This window comes from Triturus cristatus, chromosome 7 (genome assembly GCF_964204655.1).
Source record: "Triturus cristatus chromosome 7, aTriCri1.1, whole genome shotgun sequence".
NCBI lineage: Eukaryota > Metazoa > Chordata > Amphibia > Caudata > Salamandridae > Triturus > Triturus cristatus.
This window is the reverse complement of record NC_140590.1, coordinates 1,742,983,227-1,743,002,582: the sequence shown is the minus strand read 5'-3', so window position 1 is coordinate 1,743,002,582 and position 19,356 is coordinate 1,742,983,227. Positions and strand designations below refer to the sequence as shown.

The window sequence follows — 19,356 nt, the reverse complement described above, 5'->3', positions numbered from 1 at the left end:
GGATAGGTAAAGAATTGCAAAAGGGTAAACCTTGTGCATATGTGGATTTCCAGCCAAACTCGTGGGGAGCAGTTGTGCTCTCTTTGATGCTTGTTTTTTGTTTTCACTGGGAGGCGGCCATGAATCCCACTGCTGTAAGTGATGCGTGATAGAGCATCTGCGTTAAGTTGAAAGTCGTTGAAGGATCCAAAGATGGTTACATTGTTGGTTTGTGGAATGAATGATATCTCAAAGTCAAAGATGATCCCAAGTATGGAACAAACATTAAAGGTGTGTGAGGGCCCATAGTCAATTTCTAGTCAGACATAAGCATCCTTGGGTCTCCCAGGCCCTGTCGCAAGTCCTCATTTTATGATTCATTAGCACCATGGCAGCATTTTGACTCATATATTCTTGCACTTTTGAGTGGTAGTCCATGAGTGAACGCCTATTTCCCTAATCCTTTGGTATCTTGAGAAGTATTTAGATATTGCCAGGACAGTGACAGAGGTGCCATGTAGGTGGTGCATAGAATTTTGCATCCATGGTGGCACATCACAAGGCACACTTGTTGTTAATGAGACGGAATGCAGTTACACCAGATAGACGTGAGTGAAGGTAACGGCCAAAACCACTGGGCTGCTGAACCTTTAGTTTCATAGGTGGTCTCCAACGAGGAGAGAATGGTTGCACTGGTGGACCACTGGCTGAAAGGGAGCAGAAATGTCACAGACGGTCATTTCACAATCCTGGCCATGAGCTCTGGCCATAAGCAGGTGCTTCTTAATGTTCATTAGCGTGGCTTCAGTCAGTCCACCAGCGAGCTCTGAAACCCCTTGAAAACTGCAGAGGATAGGGTTATAGGGCATGTTGTGGTTTCTAGGGCAGTTTGTACACCTTTGAAGGACACAAAGAGGCACTGTCTAATATTGTAATAACGGGGGTGATAGTCTGACGACAGTTTGATGATTTGGTGGTCGACTGGATCTGAGGATGAAGGAAAGGGTTTTAGGCTGTAGCAGCACATCCGACTTTCAATCCAAGGGATTGCAATCCTTTGGGCACCTCAGTTAAAGCAACAAAAAAGTGGAACTGGTCATTTGTAAAGTGCTGAGAGGCGCAGTGCACTGCAGCTAATTTACATTTGCTCAATTGTTCCGACATATATGTCAGCCAGGTTCTTCCATTTTACCTCACCCAAGAAGAACTAGAGGAGTAAACGGTTTGTTTGAAAAGCATGAGTATGTTTTACATATGTCAGTGTGTTGTTGAAATCCTCTGGTAATGTGTCTTTAATACTCTGTTTCAGCAGGACTTGAGACCCCACCGTGTCCTACTGAGTGGCTTCAACATGGAGGAAAGTGTTATTTTTTCTCCAATCAGCTGAAGACCTGGAGCGCGAGCCATGAAGACTGCTCCACCAGGGGCTCCCGCCTGGTGGTGATAGAGAACAAGACCGAGCTGGTAAGGCATCAGTGACACAGGAGCAGGTAGAGCTGGCAAGGCATCAGTGATAGAGAAGCAGGCAGAGCTGGTAAGGCATCAGTGATATATGAGCAAGGAATCTGCGATACAGGAGCTGGCAGAGCTGGTAAGGCATCAGTGATAGAGGATCAGGCAGAGCTGGTAAGGCATCAGTGACGCAGGAGCAGGTAGAGCTGGCAAGGCATCAGTGATAGAGAAGCAGGCAGAGCTGGTAAGGCATCAGTGATATATGAGCAAGGAATCTGCGATACAGGAGCTGGCAGAGCTGGTAAGGCATCAGTGATAGAGGAGCAGGCAGAGCTGGTAAGGCATCAGTGATGCAGGAGTATGCAGAGCTGGTAAGGCATCAGTGATAGAGAAGCAGGCAGAGCTGGTAAGGCATCAGTGATATATGAGCAAGGCATCAGCGATACAGGAGCAGGCAGAGCTGGTAAGGCATCAGTGATAGAGGAGCAGGCAGAGCTGGTAAGGCATCAGTGATGCAGGAGTAGGCAGAGCTGGTAAGGCACCAGAGAAACAAAATCAGCCAATCTGGTGAGGTACCAGTAACTCAGAACTAGTCCAAGCTGGTAAGGTATCTGTGATTTCACAGTTAGTTACCAGTGATATAAGATGAGGCGGCTGATCTACCAAAGCATCTGGGATGCTGGAGGCAGAGCTGGTTAGGCATCAATGAGAGATAGTCAGTCAGAAGAAGGAAGGTATATTTGAGACAAAACTAGGCCAAGCTTGTATGGAATCAGTGAAAGCAAACTAGGCAAAGCTTGCAAGGCATCGGTGATACAGAATGAGGAAGATGTGTAACACATTGGTGATGCTGGATGGCAATGTGTCACTATAACAGAACATTTACTAATATATACGATTGTATAGAAACCACTAGGAAGATATCACATTATAGAAGATTGTATTTTCTAGGTTTTATCGTCAAAAAGGCTAAAACTAAAGGGACGAGCTTGTTAATGATGGTAGGAGGTGCTAACACAGCTTTGGTTAGTGCAGGACCTGGATTAGTTAACATTTATTAGTATAAGGCTAAGCGTTGCATGCAGGGTGTTAGATTGGGGGTCTCTAGTTGGCAGAGGTAGATACTTTTGACCAAATAGGAACCCTTGCATCTAGTCAGGGTAAGGGGCTACACTTCTAAAATAACCCCTGCTCACCCCCTTGGTAGCTTGGCACGAGCAGGCAGGCTTATCTCAGAGGCAGTGTGTAAAGCATTTGTGAACACATACAGTAATATAGTGACAACACTACAGATGGACACCACACAGGTTGTATTATAAAAATAAATATTCTTTATATAGACTTAACACAAAACCCAAACGACAAAAATCCACAATACTGTAATAAAAATATGACTGTCAAGGTAGAATATACCTCAGTTCAAAGAAGATGATAAATGTGATACTTTACTCTCAATGTACCTTTGGATGCGTAACGCAAAACACGCATTAGGGTTGCAGGGAAGGTGATCCTTCGATTCCTTACATGCAAGAATGCGGATGTGTCGGTTCTGTACTCCCGTGGAGGTGATGCGTCGGTTCTCTGCTTACTGCGGCGCGGTTGCGGTGCACCAAGATGGTGCCTCGATGCGATGATGATCCGGTGCAATGCGAGAAAACGGTGTCTTGCTCATGGTGCGACAACGTCGATGCGATGTGTGCACGCCCGACAGCCGTGCGGCGACTCGATGATCTTCTGAGCCGCGATAGGCCTTTTGAATTCTATGTACACCTAATTAACCACTTATAGAACTTGTAGACTCCCACTGACCGCTTCTCCGGTGATGCGACCTCGGCAGCGGCGGCACGCTTATCCGGTGATGCGAGGCGCTTTGGCGATGACGACAGTGGCAGCGCCAGCACGCTTCCTTGGCGATGCGACGGCAACTGTTGCGGCGGCGGCATGTTTCTCGTCGTTGAGTCACGCTTCCAGCGACAATAATTCTTTCAGAAGACCCAGCACAACAGTAGACACTTCAATTCCCAGCAAGGGAATTCAGGGGGAAGCTGGTTGGTGAAGTCTTGTATCCATGAGACTTCAGGAAGGAGGCAAGCTGTAGTTCAAGCCCTTGGAGATTCTTCTTCAAGTTGATGAAAAGCACACTCAGTCCTCTTCTCCTTTCTTTGGCAATGAAGCATCCACTGCAGGTCAACCCCCAACCACACAGCACAGGGGTCGACTCCTCCTTCAGCTTCCTGGTTCTTCTTCTCAGCAAATGTTTGTCTTGATTCCCAGAAGTGATCTAAAATCTTGGGGTCTGGGTACCCATATTTATACTACTAAATCCTTTGTCTCTGAAGGCAGAGAGTGTCGGTGCCTAGTCCAAACCAGTTCTGTTCAGTCCTGGAGCACTTTGTTTACAGGACTCCTTTCCTTTGGCAGAGTAGGCCAGGGACATCAGAACCACCACAGGAGGTGGAGCCAGCATTGTGGAAGGCAGGCACAGCCCTGTTCAGACCCAGGTGCCACTCCTCCCACCACTCTCCATGCAGATAGCTCAATTCAGCCTTGTGCTGACTCACCCTGTCTCCTGCAGCCCCCCAGCCCCTGTCACTCACAAACCAGACATGGAATACACAACCTAGCAGAGGCAGGCTTGGATAGTTAGGCAAGAAAATACCTACTTTCTAAAAGTGGTATTTTCAAACACAGAATGTTAAAACCAACTCCACTAAAAGATGTATTTTATCATTCTGAGCTCAGGCATACTAAATTCTTTTTTCTACCATGTTCCCTGGGTCAGTTATGATTATAAGGTGTTACAATCAAACTGCCCATTCTGGCCTATGGGAGCAGGTAGCCTTGCAATAGTGAAAAACGAAAATGGCTGTAATTCACTATCAGGACATACCACACACACCAGGGCATTTCCTACCTCTTACAGACAATGCACCCTGCCCTTGGGTCTACCTTAGGGGTGACTAACCTGCCAAAAAGGGAAGGTTAAGGAACTGGCAAGTGGGTGCACTTGCCAAGTCAACCTGGCAGTACCAGACTGCACACAGGCTCTGCAATGGCATGCCTGAGACACACTTTACAAGCTGCTCTGGTGGGTGGCACAATCAGTGCTGCAATCCCACCAGCAGCATTTGATTTACAAGCCCTGGGCACACGCAGTGCACTGTACTAGGGTCTGATAAGTAAATCAAACAAGCTAATCATGGAGTCACTAATCCATACATCAATATACCATAGGGAGCACTTGCACTGTGGCACTGATTAGCAGTGGCACAGTGCCCAAAGCATCTAAAACCAGCAAAACAATAAGAGGAAACAGCAAAAAAATGGAAGGGAAACCCACACCAATGGCATGGTGCCAGGTCTAACACAGGGTAAGGGCTAAGATTTGGATTTGGATTGGGATTAGTATAAGTATAAAGTTAAGTCAGTCCTTACTCATATTCAGCTCAAGAAAAAAAACATACAACACTTGCATACATTATATTTGATCGATTTGGAATGTTTGTGCATCCTTCTAAATTACATTCACATAGATTATTCTAGGCATACATCACACAGGCTCATGTTCAAAGCTTGTGAATCGAGCTCACAAAATTTTACACCTAAGAACTGATTAATTGGGAAAATGTCTGGTTTAACCCTATTCAAAGAGTTGTCTTAAGACAGAGAAATTGGGTCTGATTTGGGATTTTTGTCATGATATAAAAGTAGGTTAAGAAAACATCAATCCAGGAAATGCTATTTAAGACTATCTTAAGCAAGTCTAAAGACTTTGTAAAGCAGACCTACTAATTGTAAGACTGTTGTAAGCCAGACTCTCTTAAAATAGGACAAAACCTCTGTAAATCAGGAGAAATAGTCTAAAGAGTATCTTGAACCTGAAAACACAATCTTCAATAGTGATTCAGATTAAGCCCTATGTAAAACATGAGTATCTTTCCTGGCTTAATACAGTCTCAAAAGTTGCTTAAACCTAGAATATCCTCTGGTTAGTTTGGACTTCCGGGGAAGCCCACACGCTTGCCAAATCAACAAAGACTTTGGCATCCACTGTAGAGGTCAAGGTCAAGGATCACTTTCTATATTTAGAGATCTCTGCCTGCCTAGCGGGGATCTCAATAATGAAAGTGCATCCTCCAGCATGGTCGCCGGGTTAAGATAGTCCACTACATTTATTGTTACTTTCCAGCAATAATCCCAAGTTGTTGAAAAGGACCCAAGTGGTCCTGGGAAGGGAAAAAACTGTGACTGTCGCCCTAGCGGTAAGTAGTATCAGGTGAGCACCTCTGTAACTAGGCCTGGGCAGAGTGACTCAAAAACTCCAACGTCCTACATGGCGTTACGCAAGCGGCAGAGTGCATTAGGTTGCGCTGTTCACGCTGATTTTTAGCGCCAGGTGTTTGTCCGCGACTGGCATCCAGCGCAGCGCAAGAGAGCGCTGCTTCTTTCTCCTGCTCAAGTTGACTTTTAACTCGGGCGGCAGCTTCCTCAATGCGAACAGATGATTTCTCAATGCGAATGGTCGCAACCATCTGCAACCACCCGTGTTGAGAAATCTCGCTGGGAGGTGATCTAGCTCTGGATTTTCCTCCTCGCCAACTTAACCCTGGCGAGCGCGAGTGAGGAAAAAACTACACAAACAGAGTGGAATTCACCGCCCAGGGCCTATCTGTAACATGATGGCCCAGAGATGATTAGCCGGTTAGTTCAAGGGCTTCCAGTGGTCCAGCAGAGCACCTCTAAATGGGTAGGGGCCAACAGTGAATTTGGCAGGTGAGTGAACCACCAATTTTCTTGGTGCAAAAATGTGACAATAAACTTGAGAGTGTTCATACCCAAGAAAATAAGTGAAAAATCTTAATAATTTATTTGCAATTTTCTCTATTTTTTATTACTCATAGTTTATTTTGATAAGGAGTCCTAATTTACTAGAATATGAGTCAGCTACGAAAAAAATACCTCATATATGTGGGTAAGTGACTCGTGCCATAAATTGCCCATTAAAGCCCAAGGAGTTCACTTAAGTGTATTTGCCTATTCATGTGTATAAGTGAATGGTAATCAAAAGGTTTTGAAATACTTGGCAATATTTTTGCGAATTGCCACTTAGTTCAAGCTGTATGAATATTCACCTTATTTGCACTGCATTCCGATGCCCCACTCGTGAGTCTACCCTGGGAACGCCCATTGGTCTGAACATGGTGCTTGAAATCTTGTCTGGTCTAAGACACTTTTAACGTTGTCCTCAGCTGGAAGTGCTGTCCTAAGTTATTTAAATATAAATGTGTATAAATATGGAATAATTAGAAAAAAGGAAAAGTGTGTTTTTAACTTATTGTATTTACAATCGCAGTTTGTGTATTATTCTGATTAATACAAAGAAATGTATTTCAAAGAAGATGAAAAAGCCAATCACAATTTCCAGACAATAGCCTGCGACCTTCTGCAGGGGCGAGGAACATTGTGCAATATCCTCTTTAGCAGTTGTTCTTAACCTTTTGAATTCTATGTACACCTAATTAACCACTTATAGAACTTGTAGACTCCCACTGATTAGTATTTGAATCTGGGGACCCCAATGAGCCATGATAGGAAGGCAGGGACCTCAGCTAAGCATTTTCAATGCTGTGAACCACAAACAATACACACAAAATACAGAAACAAGCATTCATCAAACAAATACACAAATGATAACATATTTTATTTAATTTACAAACAAATAAAGTAAGCAAAATTTGAATTTTAAATGGGAAGTTTAGAGATTTTCTAAATCCAATTTAGGCCACTCATCATCTTTGTTGTATTATTTTTTAGTCTCCAATGTCAAATTCCTTCACATTTACAGAATGTTTTCGCATTTTTAATTTTAATCTTTAAATATTATTTAATTTTCTAAGCGTTCGCAGTACCCCTGAGAAGACTTTGCGGACCCACAGGGGTCCTCTGACCACAGTTTAAGAACCCTGCCCTACAGCATGGTGCAGAGTGCTGCAGGCAGCCCACTCTCCCTATTCCATTCTTAAATTCCTTTTTAATAAATGTTGATTCTTTTGCAACAATCGCAAAACTATACTGTAAGGGAGTGGAGTGTTCCAGTTTTTTAATACCCATTGATGTTCATGTATGGTGTCCTGTATGATTTTTTTTATCCAGTTTAAAGAAGTATTCAACCTATCCCTCCATCAGCCAGCCACAAACAAAATACAATGTGGCCGGGGAAGGGGTGTGGGAGAGGGGCTGAGGGGGTGTATTTTTAATAAATGTGATCATGTGAAGGGGTGGGAGTTGAATGGCCCCCCCGGGCACCAATGGTCACATGCTAAGCTCTGTGGTTCTATCAGAGACCTTCTGGGAGAAATACCACTAGCGCATAGAAGCAGTACTACCCAGGGCTGGAACTGACATTTTTTCAAAGTTTCCTGCTGGGAACAGTCAATAACATGACAAATGTGTCATATAAATAGATAACACTGCATAGTATTCCAATGTGTAGAGGGTTTTGCCTTTCAAACTCTTCCAGGTAATACTGCATGGCATTTGAATGGGGGAACAGCCTTTATCACAAAGATTTTACCACGAAATTCTTTTACCAATAAAGTCTTTACAACGCGTATAAGTTTGTATTGATATGTGGTAAGTAGTTTCTACATTTTTAAGGGTAATTAAAAAATGGGGTCTTGAGGCTCTCACCCAAAATGTAATTAGTAGTAAACCGGTAATCAACATAAATGTAATTGTTGTTTGAAAAATATATATGTTTCGTTTACAATAACATATTAATATTGAATTGCGTGGTAAAGGTATTTAACATGTGAAAGTAAATGAGCGGTAGTGGTACGCGTTGTAAAGTCTGCATTGAAAAAACGTGCGTGGTAAAGGAACGCGTCATAATGTTATGCAAACATTTGAATAGGCAAACGCCCAGTGCCGGACTACAATGTGTGCACTACTCCAGGTATTTAATCGGGTGCACACTCTGGGTGCCCAGTGTCAGATTCACTGTGGCCCTCAGAGAGAGGCAGAAGTGTTCAGAGATTGGTTTTAAGCTTGAAATATGTTCAGCAGACGGTTGCGGTTATGAATAAGAAAATGTATAGAGTTTTTAGGACGGAATCATTTTGAATTTAAAACATATTCAGTCGTTCGTTCCCTGTGTGTTGCCTGCTGTACAGGATTTCATGAGACGTCATCTGGAAGGCACTGCCTGGATAGGACTGTTCAACACCACACCCGGAAGGAGGTGGACCTGGGTGAACGGATCCGCCTACAATGGAAACACGTGAGTTCATCTGTCCCAGGTTTTATAATTCACGTGCTCGTGTAATTCTAACCACAGATCCTTTTATGTCATCGTTGTAGGCCTGAGAGGGGACTTTCCACGTACTACTAGATAGAGGTGGAAGATAATGCTGTTGTTTACACAGAGTGGATTCTTATAAATACATCCATTTATAGTAATTTCAAGAGAAGACCATGAAATAAGTTCTACACGCTGCAGTGTAGTTTAGAAATTATTGCACAAACTTCATAGCTCCTTTTTCAAACTCCGAACAGGACCTGGCTGTTCAGCACCTGAGAGCGGCCATCACTGGGCGCACTCTGCCCAGACCGGCATTTTTCTACCACATCCCTCCACAGTGACTCTGTGACGAATAGTCTGAAATGTTTCCTGAACTCAAGGAGAGATACCAACTACTCTGGCACTGACGAGCGAAAAGATCTGACCTATAAAACATATCATACACAGAGCGGTGCGTACATCACATAAAGCGATGCAGACAACTGTAAACATGGCGACAGCGCCACAGGCCCACAGACACGCATGCGCAAAGAAACCAGCAAACATGCACAAGAATTGAAACAGAGCGACCATAGACACTGGCTCATGTTCACAAAGACTAGTAACCACACACACACGTGCATTGTTTACTGTTGCTGTAAGAAGCCACCATTTTACATTGGGAGATTAAGGGGGGAGTGGGGGGCAAGCCGACACCAGACCATTTTATTGTGTGTGAAAAAGGCCGCTTTATTGAAACAGATGCATATCACAATAAACTCCTTGGCCACTGCCTTACAAAACTAATACCTCGCTATACAATAACCTCCTGACCCCTTGAGTCTTCCCCCCACCCCTACGATCCCACATCATTTCCCCCATCCCCCAAAATACAACATAACATTCCATAACCAACATATAACCCAAACCTACACCATGTAGCCTTTTCTAACTCCCAAACTCCCCTGACCGTAACCCCTACCTGCCCTCTGTGCAACTGTAACTATCCAACCTTTAATCTAAACTTATCCAACCTGGATACCCTTTACCTGTCCCTGGACCCACATTACCAAACCTATAACAACAAACTCTAGCCAATCCCGGCCAACTGTCAAACCACCCTGCTTGCACCTGTTCCAAGCGACAATACAACAACTGCCCCTATGTACCTGTTCCAACAAATGCTGCCGCCAACTCCTGGAAACATCCAGACCCCTGAACCAACATTGCCCCGAAACCTATAACCCGAGGGAGGGAGGGTGGGAACAATTTTAACTAGCGCACACCCAGCCACCAGGTCACCAAGTCTAAAATGGTGACTGGGCTGGCGCGCAATTTCCCTATATACCCCTTGGGCTATTTGGCTGTATTTGGGCTACATTTGGGCTATCCCCAAATGTAGCCCAATTTCCTCAAAATGGCCGTTCGGCCACTCCCCCCACCTCCCCCCTCCCAATCTGCCCGGGAGGCAGACCTCGCGGTGCTCGGCTGCCCCCCAGGCTCCCATTGGGAGATTAAGGGGGGAGTGGGGGGCAAGCCGACACCAGACCATTTTATTGTGTGTGAAAAAGGCCGCTTTATTGAAACAGGTGCATATCACAATAAACTCCTTGGCCACTGCCTTACAAAACTAATACCTCGCTATACAATAACCTCCTGACCCCTTGAGTCTTCCCCCCACCCCTACGATCCCACATCATTTCCCCCATCCCCCAAAATACAACTTAACATTCCATAACCAACATATAACCCAAACCTACACCATGTAGCCTTTTCTAACTCCCAAACTCCCCTGACCGTAACCCCTACCTGCCTTCTGTGCAACTGTAACTATCCAACCTTTAATCTAAACTTATCCAACCTGGATACCCTTTACCTGTCCCTGTACCCAAATTACCAAACCTATAACAACAAACTCTAGCCAATCCCGGCCAACTGTCAAACCACCCCGCCACCCAAGAAAAAGGGGGGAAGTGTCGGCGATTACGCCTCTTCCTCCCCTTTTTTCTGCCCCCCCCCCGAACGCCGCGATCCCGCGTGATTTAACGCCTAGCAACTCCCAACAATCGTGCCAAAACCTCCCTCAACTCCAAAAGGTAAAGGTCCATTCCCATCCGGGACAAATGAACCCCATCATCCCTGAACATTTCCCGTGCGTCATACCGAATGTCCCGATGCACCACGCGTCCAATCCCGACATGCCTGCAAAACCTCACCATCTCCGTGTTAAGCTTTCGCCTGGCCTTATCCACCGCCCCGGGGTTAACCGCCCCCCTCCAACTCCTCCGGGGGACAAACTCCGTCCACACAATGGAACAACCTGCCCAACGCTCCTTAATCAGCACCAAGTCCTTCTTCATTGCCCGCATCAGCGCCAAACCCGTCTCCCTGACCATGTCGTTCTCCCCCAAATGGAGCACCAACACATCTGGGCATCGACCTGCTCTCAGAATTCCGTTCAACACCGGCATCAATTCTTTCCATCGCATACCACCCCTGCCCCGCCATCCAACTGAAAACAATTCGTTATTGAAACCCAAACGCTCCCCAAAATAGCTCTCCTGCGCCTGAATTTGCGCCCTCCTCACGAACGAGTGCCCCACAATCCAAATGGACATTTCTCTGGCGAGGGGTCCCATCACTGAACCTGCAAAGAAAACAAGAATGAGAAACCAAGCCAAATCCCACTAAAAGCCAATTTTTTTTTTTTTTATAACAATCCGCCCCCTGTTTCGCTGCGCACATAGCGCCGGTAGCAATTTGACGACCACCTACCCAACTTCATGATGTCCCCGCTGTCCCAACCCCTCGCATGCGCTTCCGACGCTGCCCCAATGCGAAAGGAATGCGCACCAAATCCCTTGTCTTCAATCCCCAATCTCCTGAGCGCTTTCCGCAGCACCGCCAGCAGTTGTGAAGCTTTAACGCCCCGTCCCTGCTGATGGGAAAAAAACAGTTCCCCCAGCCCTTCAGAACACGCTTTCCACCTTCGCCCCCAACGAAACGGACAAACCGTCGGTGAGCGCCCTTCCTTCAGAGCCACCCACTTCCCCCTACTTTTTTGGTCAGTTTTTGCCTTCCGAAGCCAAACACTCACTACCTGCTCTCCAAAAGAGACCTCCTCCCAGGTCAAACCCTGCTCCCCTTTCGATCCCAACAATTCCGACACCCGAAAGGCCCCAAAAAACATCCACGACATGAGTGTTGCGAACAGCGCGGCCTCCCCATCATCCCAGCACACCTCGGGCAGGACCCCCAGCACCCTGTCTAACAACTCCCAAGACAGTGGCTTCCTCACCCGGGCCCGTCTCCCGCATTCCCTTGCCCATCCTTCCAAAATCCGGGCCCCCGCGGAAGGCGCATAACCCCACAACAACTTCCCGACGAACGCGACCCCCGCCAACTTGCCCACTATCGTCACTTTTGTCAGCCCTTTCTCCACCAGGTCCAGTATGAACTGCACGACATCCTCCCGCCTCTCCGCCCCGGCAGCTCGCCACTTCGCCCCAGAACGGATAAACTCGTCCCACGCCGCCCGGTATGCCAGCCTCGTAGATTGCACTAACGAGCCTAGAACCAATTGTAACATCCGGTATTGCCTACTTCCCATAGTTGGTTCAGCATTCTGTTCGGGTTCAAGTCCGCGTCCTTGGCGAGCCCACGGAATCTCCCCCACTGTGAACGAGACAAGGCATCCGCAATGTCATTGTTCACTCCAGGTACATGCACCGCGCGAAACGCAATATCATGTCGCAAGCACCCCAGCACAAAGACTCTCAACAGCTTGAGCACCTGCGCGTCCCGTGCCGACTGCCTGTTCACCACCTGCACCACTGCCATATTGTCGATCCTGAAAGTGACCTTCTTGTGTGCCAATAACATCCCCCACAGTGTGACCGCCACCACTAAGGGGAAGAATTCCAAGAACGCAATGCTCCTGCCTCCCTCCAACCAGTCCACGGGCCAGGGCTCTGCACACCACCTCCCCTGCCAGTACAGTCCAAACCCCTTGCTCCCCGCTGCGTCCGAGAAAATCTGCACGTCCCACACCATGTCCACCTCTCTCATCAGCGGTACCCCGTTAAACTGGTGCAAGAAAAACTGCCACATCCTTAAGTCCTCCCTCACTCCGGCCGACAGTCGCACATGGTGATGTGGTGGTCTCTGTCCCTCCAACGCTCTCTCCAGTCGCCTACAGAAAGTCCGCCCTACTCTGACCACTCTACAGGCAAAATTGAGATGCCCCAGCAACACCTGGATGTCTCTAACCGTCACCTTCTGGCGTGTCAACACCCCGGTCAGCATTTCCAACATGCTTTCCTTTTTCTCCGCCGGGAGGCGCGCCTCCATCAGGACGGAGTCCAGCTCAATACCTAGGAAAGCCAGTGCCGTACTGGGACCCTGCGTTTTCTCCGGGGCCAGTGGCACGCCTATGTCCCCCATGATCTCATGGAAACTGTCCAGAGCCTTCTGGCAGTCCGCGGAGTCTGAGGTGCCGACAAAAAAGAAGTCGTCCAAGTAATGCGTCACACCGTGGTGACCCGTCCGTTCCGTAAACAGCCATTGTAGGAACGTGCTGAAGGATTCAAAAAGTGCGCAAGACATGGAGCAGCCCATCGGCAATGCTTTGTCCACATACCAGTGACCGCCGAATTGTATGCCCAACAGATCCCAGTCATCTGGATGAACTGGCAGCAACCGGAAAGCTGACTTTATGTCGCACTTTGCCATCTGCGCTGTTGCACCCGAGGCCACCACCAGTGACATTGCCACGTCAACAGATGAGTATGACACAGTGGCCGCCCCTTCCGCAATGAAGTCATTGACCGACCCACCTTCTGGCCATGACAAATGTTGGATAAGGCGAAACTGGCCCACCTCCTTTTTTGGGCACCACTACAATGGGTGACACAATCAAATTGGGCAATGGCCACTCCTGAAAGGGGCCCGCCATGCGGCCCTCCTGTACCTACTTGTCTAGTTTCGCCTGTACCACCTGCGGGTGCTCCCGCGCCGATCTCAAATTGACCGCCCATCTCCGGACCCTTGGACCCTCGTACCCCAATCTGAACCCCTCCCGAAACCCCACTCGCAGCTGCTCCGCCGCCTCCTTGTCCGGATAACCCCCGAGAGCCTCTTCCAACATCTCCACCCTAACTGGCGTATGAGCCCTTTGGCCCAGGCCCCTTATCCCCCCTCCCCCACCCCGCTTGCTGTGACTGCTGCTGGGTCCCAGCCCTAGGGGCTCCGGACTGCCACTGCTGCCTGCCGTGCGCCTGACCCTACGCGCCCCAGCATTTAACCAACGCATGCCGCTTGCCGCATCCGGAGCATTCGTGCCTGAACTTACAATACTCCCGTGTGCAGAGTCCCTTGTTATAATCCCAGCAGGCACCCTTCTCCCCTGCCGACCCCTTGCTGGCTCCACCCACCCCCCCTCGGGTGGGACCCCCTCGAAAGGGCTGGTATACGAGCGGTAGCCCGCTGGCCGTAAAAATAGTCTTCCCTGACCCAGCCAGCCCCATGGTATGCTGCCACAAGTCCGTATCCAACTCACCCCACTTTGCCTCTGCATCCCATGCCATGCGCGCCCGGAATTCCTCATCATACTGAGCCCAGGCATACCCGCCCCCGGTAATTTGCGCCTTACGGATGACATCCATGTATTTAAACATGGCCACTGACCTCTCCGGGAACTTTTCACAGTATACGCTGGCATATATGAGAAACGCCGCTGTCCAGTTCTCTATCGTCAAGGGCACTTTAGGCCTCTTGGCCAGCTCGAACTCCTCCTCCTTAGAGCCCTACTTCGCCCTGACCTCTCTATGCAAGAGTTTGAGCATCTCCACGTATTCCCCTTTCCAAATTCTCTCCTTCGTTGCCAACATCAAGTGTGCCCCCAAGGGCTTGGTCACCCCCATATATGGTAACCGTTTAATCTTCAATTCCTTACTCTCCAACTTGTTGTCCTCTGCCTTCGTCCCACTTGTCCCTTTGTCGTCCGTCACCCCCTTCGTGGTCGCCCCTGCGTCCGGGCCTGTGCCCTCCGTGCCCACTGCCACATCCACCACATACGCCCCCTTGCGCAGCCTACCCCCGTCCCCCCCTCCTCCCCCACCCCCTCTCCTCCCCCACCCCCCCACACCTCTTGACACCATCCTTGCGCGCCCGAGCAAATGTTTATTACCTGGCGCCAAGTCCTCCGTCCGCCGCTCTTCCCGGCGTCCAGTCCTGGGGGCCGAGATGCTTTCCCACCGCGATGTCCGACCCGTGGGCCGCGCCTGGCGTCGTGACACCTGTAAGAAACTATCCACAACATTACTCGGCCCCCCGTCCCTACCGTCCCACACCTCACGCAGCTCCCCTTCCTCCATGCTCTCCTCATCATAATCTAATTCTTCCTGTCCTGCACCCCCAGCGCTCCCCGCTGGACATGCCGCCTGCTGCTGAGGAAAACAAACAACCTCCCTAGCGGTGCTCCTCCGTCGCTGTCCCCCGGGGCGCTGCAACCCCGTGGGTGTTGGGGCTGGCGAGCCCGTCTCGGGCCTACTTGTGCCAGCCGCGCCGGGATCCCTCGCCGGTACTGGGTACGCCGCCCCAGGCTCCACCCTCCCTTCTCCTTGGCGTCGCCGGGCCGCTCCCAGCCTTGCCAAGTCCGGCACCCCGCGATGGTCCCGCTGTCGCTCCGCTACCTGCAAAGAAAAGGCATGGTCTGGTGTGCTGGGCCTACCTCCTATCTTCCTGCCATCCCATCCCCGCTTACCTGCCCCCAACGTCCCCGCGCCCCACGCCCGCCCCACCGCGCTCAAATCCACCATGTCCTCTTCCCCCCTCTCCGTCATCACCGTCACTCCGCTCCCGTTCCCTGCTCCCCCCACCCCATGACCGCTCGCCCCCCCAGCCGTGCCCCCCTCCCAACCCCCCTCCCCCTTACTCTCTGACCTGACGCCCCCGTCTACAACCCCCGACGCCCCCCCCAACCCCTATGCCCAGGACTCAAATATGTCCAGGCCGTCCCAGTCCCTCTCACTACCCTCCGATTCAAACAGCACTGGGGATTCCCCCCCTGCTGCTCCCCCTCCCATAGCCTCCGTCTGGCCCCTCCCGCCACCGCCAGAGATCGCCACGCTCCTGTCCCTAGCACCCTGCTCCATTCCGCCCACGCTACGCCCCCCCACACCTCCCCCACTCTTCCCCGGGCGCTTCCTGCCCCTGCGCAGTCTCCCCCCCGCTGTGCACCGTGGCCCTCCCCCTCGCGCCGCCCCCCACTGCCTGCTGTACCGTCCTTGCATCTCCCTTCAGGCTTCGCTCCAGCCCTCCCGCCCCCGCTCCCCGCAGACCCTGTCCCCCAACCCCCTCCCCGCCGACCCCCAACAGCAGGGCTGTGCGGCGCCGCCCTGCGCCGCCCCCTGACACTCCCGCCGGCAATATTCCCCACTCGGGCACTTCATTGAGCCCTTCCTCCTCCTCCGGCCGATCCGCCCGCCCCGGCGCTCCCCGCGCACCGCTCTGCGAGACCTCCCCGCTTTCCCCCCCACCTCCCCCCCGGCGGAGCAGCGCCTCTGTCCTTATTCCTGCCCATGTATATCGCCCTCGCCACACGTCCCCGGCCTGCCTCTTCCCCATGCCCTTCGACTTCCCCCTGCCTCTCCCCCCACCCCCGCGCACCTCGCGCCATGTCTCGCATATCGGACCGGCCCTCCTCAGCGCGTCCCAGCGCCCCTTCCGTTGTCATGCCGACGGCCGCTCCCCTGCCTGAGGAGCGGCCCTCATAAGATCGACCCCTCGCTATTAGGCCTCCCCGCGCTCTCCCTTGTCTCGTCGCCCGCCCACGCCCCCTCGCCGCCTCTGACCCCGCCGCCCCCGCCGACACCTCCGAACCAGGGGCAGCGCTGCTGGCATACGCGCCGCCCCTTAAATTCACCGCTCCTCTTCCAGATCTCCCCGGGGGCGAACACGCCGCAACGGCGGCCGCCACCCCCGCGGACGCGCGCCTCGCGGGGCGCCTCGTCCAGTCCGCGTCCTGAATCAATAAATCCATACGTCCCGCCTCGCTTAACAGCCGAATCGCCTCCAGAACACGGAAATCGCCGCTCGCCATTGCCTACAACAACGCTGTCTCCTACACCCTAACAGGCCTAACCGTGAACAATTTTAACTAGCGCACACCCAGCCACCAGGTCACCAAGTCTAAAATGGTGACTGGGCTGGCGCGCAATTTCCCTATATACCCCTTGGGCTATTTGGCTGTATTTGGGCTACATTTGGGCTATCCCCAAATGTAGCCCACTCCCCCCCCTCCCCCTCCCAATCTGCCCGGGAGGCAGACCTCGCGGTGCTCGGCTGCCCCCCAGGCTCCCAGTCTAGCAGATACATGAATGAGGATCGCAAATGACCCTGTTCTGTTTCCAAGGTTTTTACAAAGGTATTTGGGGGACATCTTCTTGAATGGGGGGAAGAGAGTGCAGACTTAATGAAAGTTCGCAATTGTTTTGGGCAGGTAAGTCCAGGATCCACACTGCAGCGATCCTCACCAAGATGGCTGGCCACTCTATTTATGCAGTGCTCGCTCCTATATTGTGTGTTAGTATATTTTCCAGTGCATTATACTATGTGGCCATGAGTGAACTGTGCTGGCAGAGGCCGAGTAACTGCATTCGATCACTCTGACCCCGTATCTAGCCATGGTTGTCCAGGCAGCGCTGTGAGCTCACACCGTTTCCAAGAGCTAGCTACAGAGAAGACGGGTGTAAAGTTACCCCAAAAGCTGGGGGTGGTCATTTTTCTCCCCTCTTCTTCACCTTTGCTAGGGCGTGCGTTGATGGGACTCCACTGAGCCTGCAAAGTGGATTGACGTTTCTGGCTAGGTGCTCCAGGGAGAACCATCTAAAACATGGGAGGACAAAGGCCATGTACTGTGCCTCAAATATTAGTATTTAGAGCTTATATGTGGGTCGTGAAAAGGACAAGGAGTGGAACACATACACATATTTGAGCATTCATTCTGAGTCCCATTTATTCTGGGTGAAGCTCTCTCTCAGTGCCATGGTGGGGGCTCAGTAAGACTGAAGTGTTATTCCATGTTTGTTTCCAACTTTGACTTTTAAGAGGGCATGTGTGACCAAAGCAATGCAAAGAGTAATTTACAGAGCAGAGCTAGTTTCACTGCAAAGCACCAGGGGGCATATTATCAAGAAACGGCGTTAAAATTATCGCCACTTGAGCGGCAGAAAACTGCCGCTAAAACGGCGAAAATGGGCTTGATAATATGCCGCAGAGAATTCCAATAGAAGCCTAGGTTCTGGTGTGAACATGGGCTTCTATTGGATTTCTCAAGGGCATATTATCAAGCCCATTACCGCCTCTTTAGCGGATGTTTTCTGCCGCTAAAGCGGCGATAATTTTAACGCCGTCCTTGATAGTATGCCCTAGATGTCTGCTATTGAGAAGGAGGTCAGGCCCCTTCCATACTCTTCTGTCTTCTACAATGAATGCCCAGGGCATGGCCATCCTGGATACCTTTATTAGTATAAGAGGCACTAGCTAATGGGGAGTGCAGGGCAGATTGTGTCAAAGTGATGGGTTCCTCAGAAGGATCTCTTTCTCGGTAAAGCTGAATTATTGGAAATTGCCACAAACCGCATTAAAAGTCAATAAACATCAATCAAATTATATTGATTGTATTTACCAACCGGTTATTTCCCTACTTTCTAGTGGGTTTTGTGAAAAGACATTAAATCACTTCTTAAATTGTAATGTTCTGTTTATGGCAGGAATTGTTTTTGCATTCTATTTTGTATCAGCAGTTTTATGCACAAAAGTGTGAAAATGAAGTGGATTTTGCATTTTTTGGAACTTTGATTAGTTTTAGTTTTCCCAAATATGCCACCATCAAATATGCGATCACATCAAACAAAAACCCCAAAACAAGAGACTCGTGCTCAAAAGTGACCTATACCTACTATAATGTGATTTTTTGCAACATCAATAACATGCCGCGATGCCCCGTTCACAGGGACTTTGCTGTAAATCAAAGGAGGGGGGGGAAAGACCCTCCCTTTCTCTCTCACCACATATCTCGTTGTACCACACAGGCTCCAAGTATTGAAGAGGGAAGATGGAGACAGCTGTGGCACAGTGAGAGCGTCTGTGATTGGATCCAACAGCTGCAATGCTGAATGGAGGTGGATCTGCCAAAAGGACATTAAGAGCACACTGTGTCCTTGAGTCTGGACATCTCCCCTGCAGCAAGGATTATTGTACAAATCCAACGTAATGCCTCAACAGGCTGGGCTACAGACCTGTGCCTATTTTAGATTTATTAAATGTGTATTCAAAATTCAGTCATTTATCTTAGAAATGGCTTGCGGACTACTTCTTTGTCTTATTTTCATTATTCAATGGTGATTGAATCGAAACCCCCAGAATTGGTTCTGACACGTTGGCACAGGCCAAAACACAGAAAACGTGTTTTTCACAATGAAACGTTTGCAACAGTCCATTGTTTTACAAACAAAATCAACAAGTGGTATTTTCTGCAAATAGGCATTTCATTAATTTTCTAAAAGAGGGAGAGTTTAATTATCTTACAAGTATATCACTTTCTAACATGTATCCAGACCCCCAGCACAATTGACCTTCAACGG

General features: G+C 49.7%; 1 protein-coding gene across 2 annotated transcripts in view; it reads left to right on the top strand.

The window, feature by feature from the left end:
- Positions 1 to 19,049, top strand: part of LOC146812975 (killer cell lectin-like receptor subfamily F member 2) — a 63,898-nt gene extending 44,849 nt beyond the window's left edge. Inside the window, exons 4-6 of one of the 2 annotated variants that reach the window (XM_085614659.1) lie at positions 1,292 to 1,443; positions 8,604 to 8,710; positions 18,805 to 19,049. In XM_085614659.1, coding sequence (XP_085470785.1) covers positions 1,292 to 1,443; positions 8,604 to 8,710; positions 18,805 to 18,937 — 392 coding nt within the window. In that variant the 3' untranslated portion in view covers positions 18,938 to 19,049. Of the gene's footprint in view, positions 1 to 1,288; positions 1,444 to 8,603; positions 8,711 to 18,804 lie in introns of both variants that reach the window. The other variant, XM_085614658.1, reaches the window with a different exon arrangement.
- Positions 19,050 to 19,356: the final 307 nt, after the last annotated feature.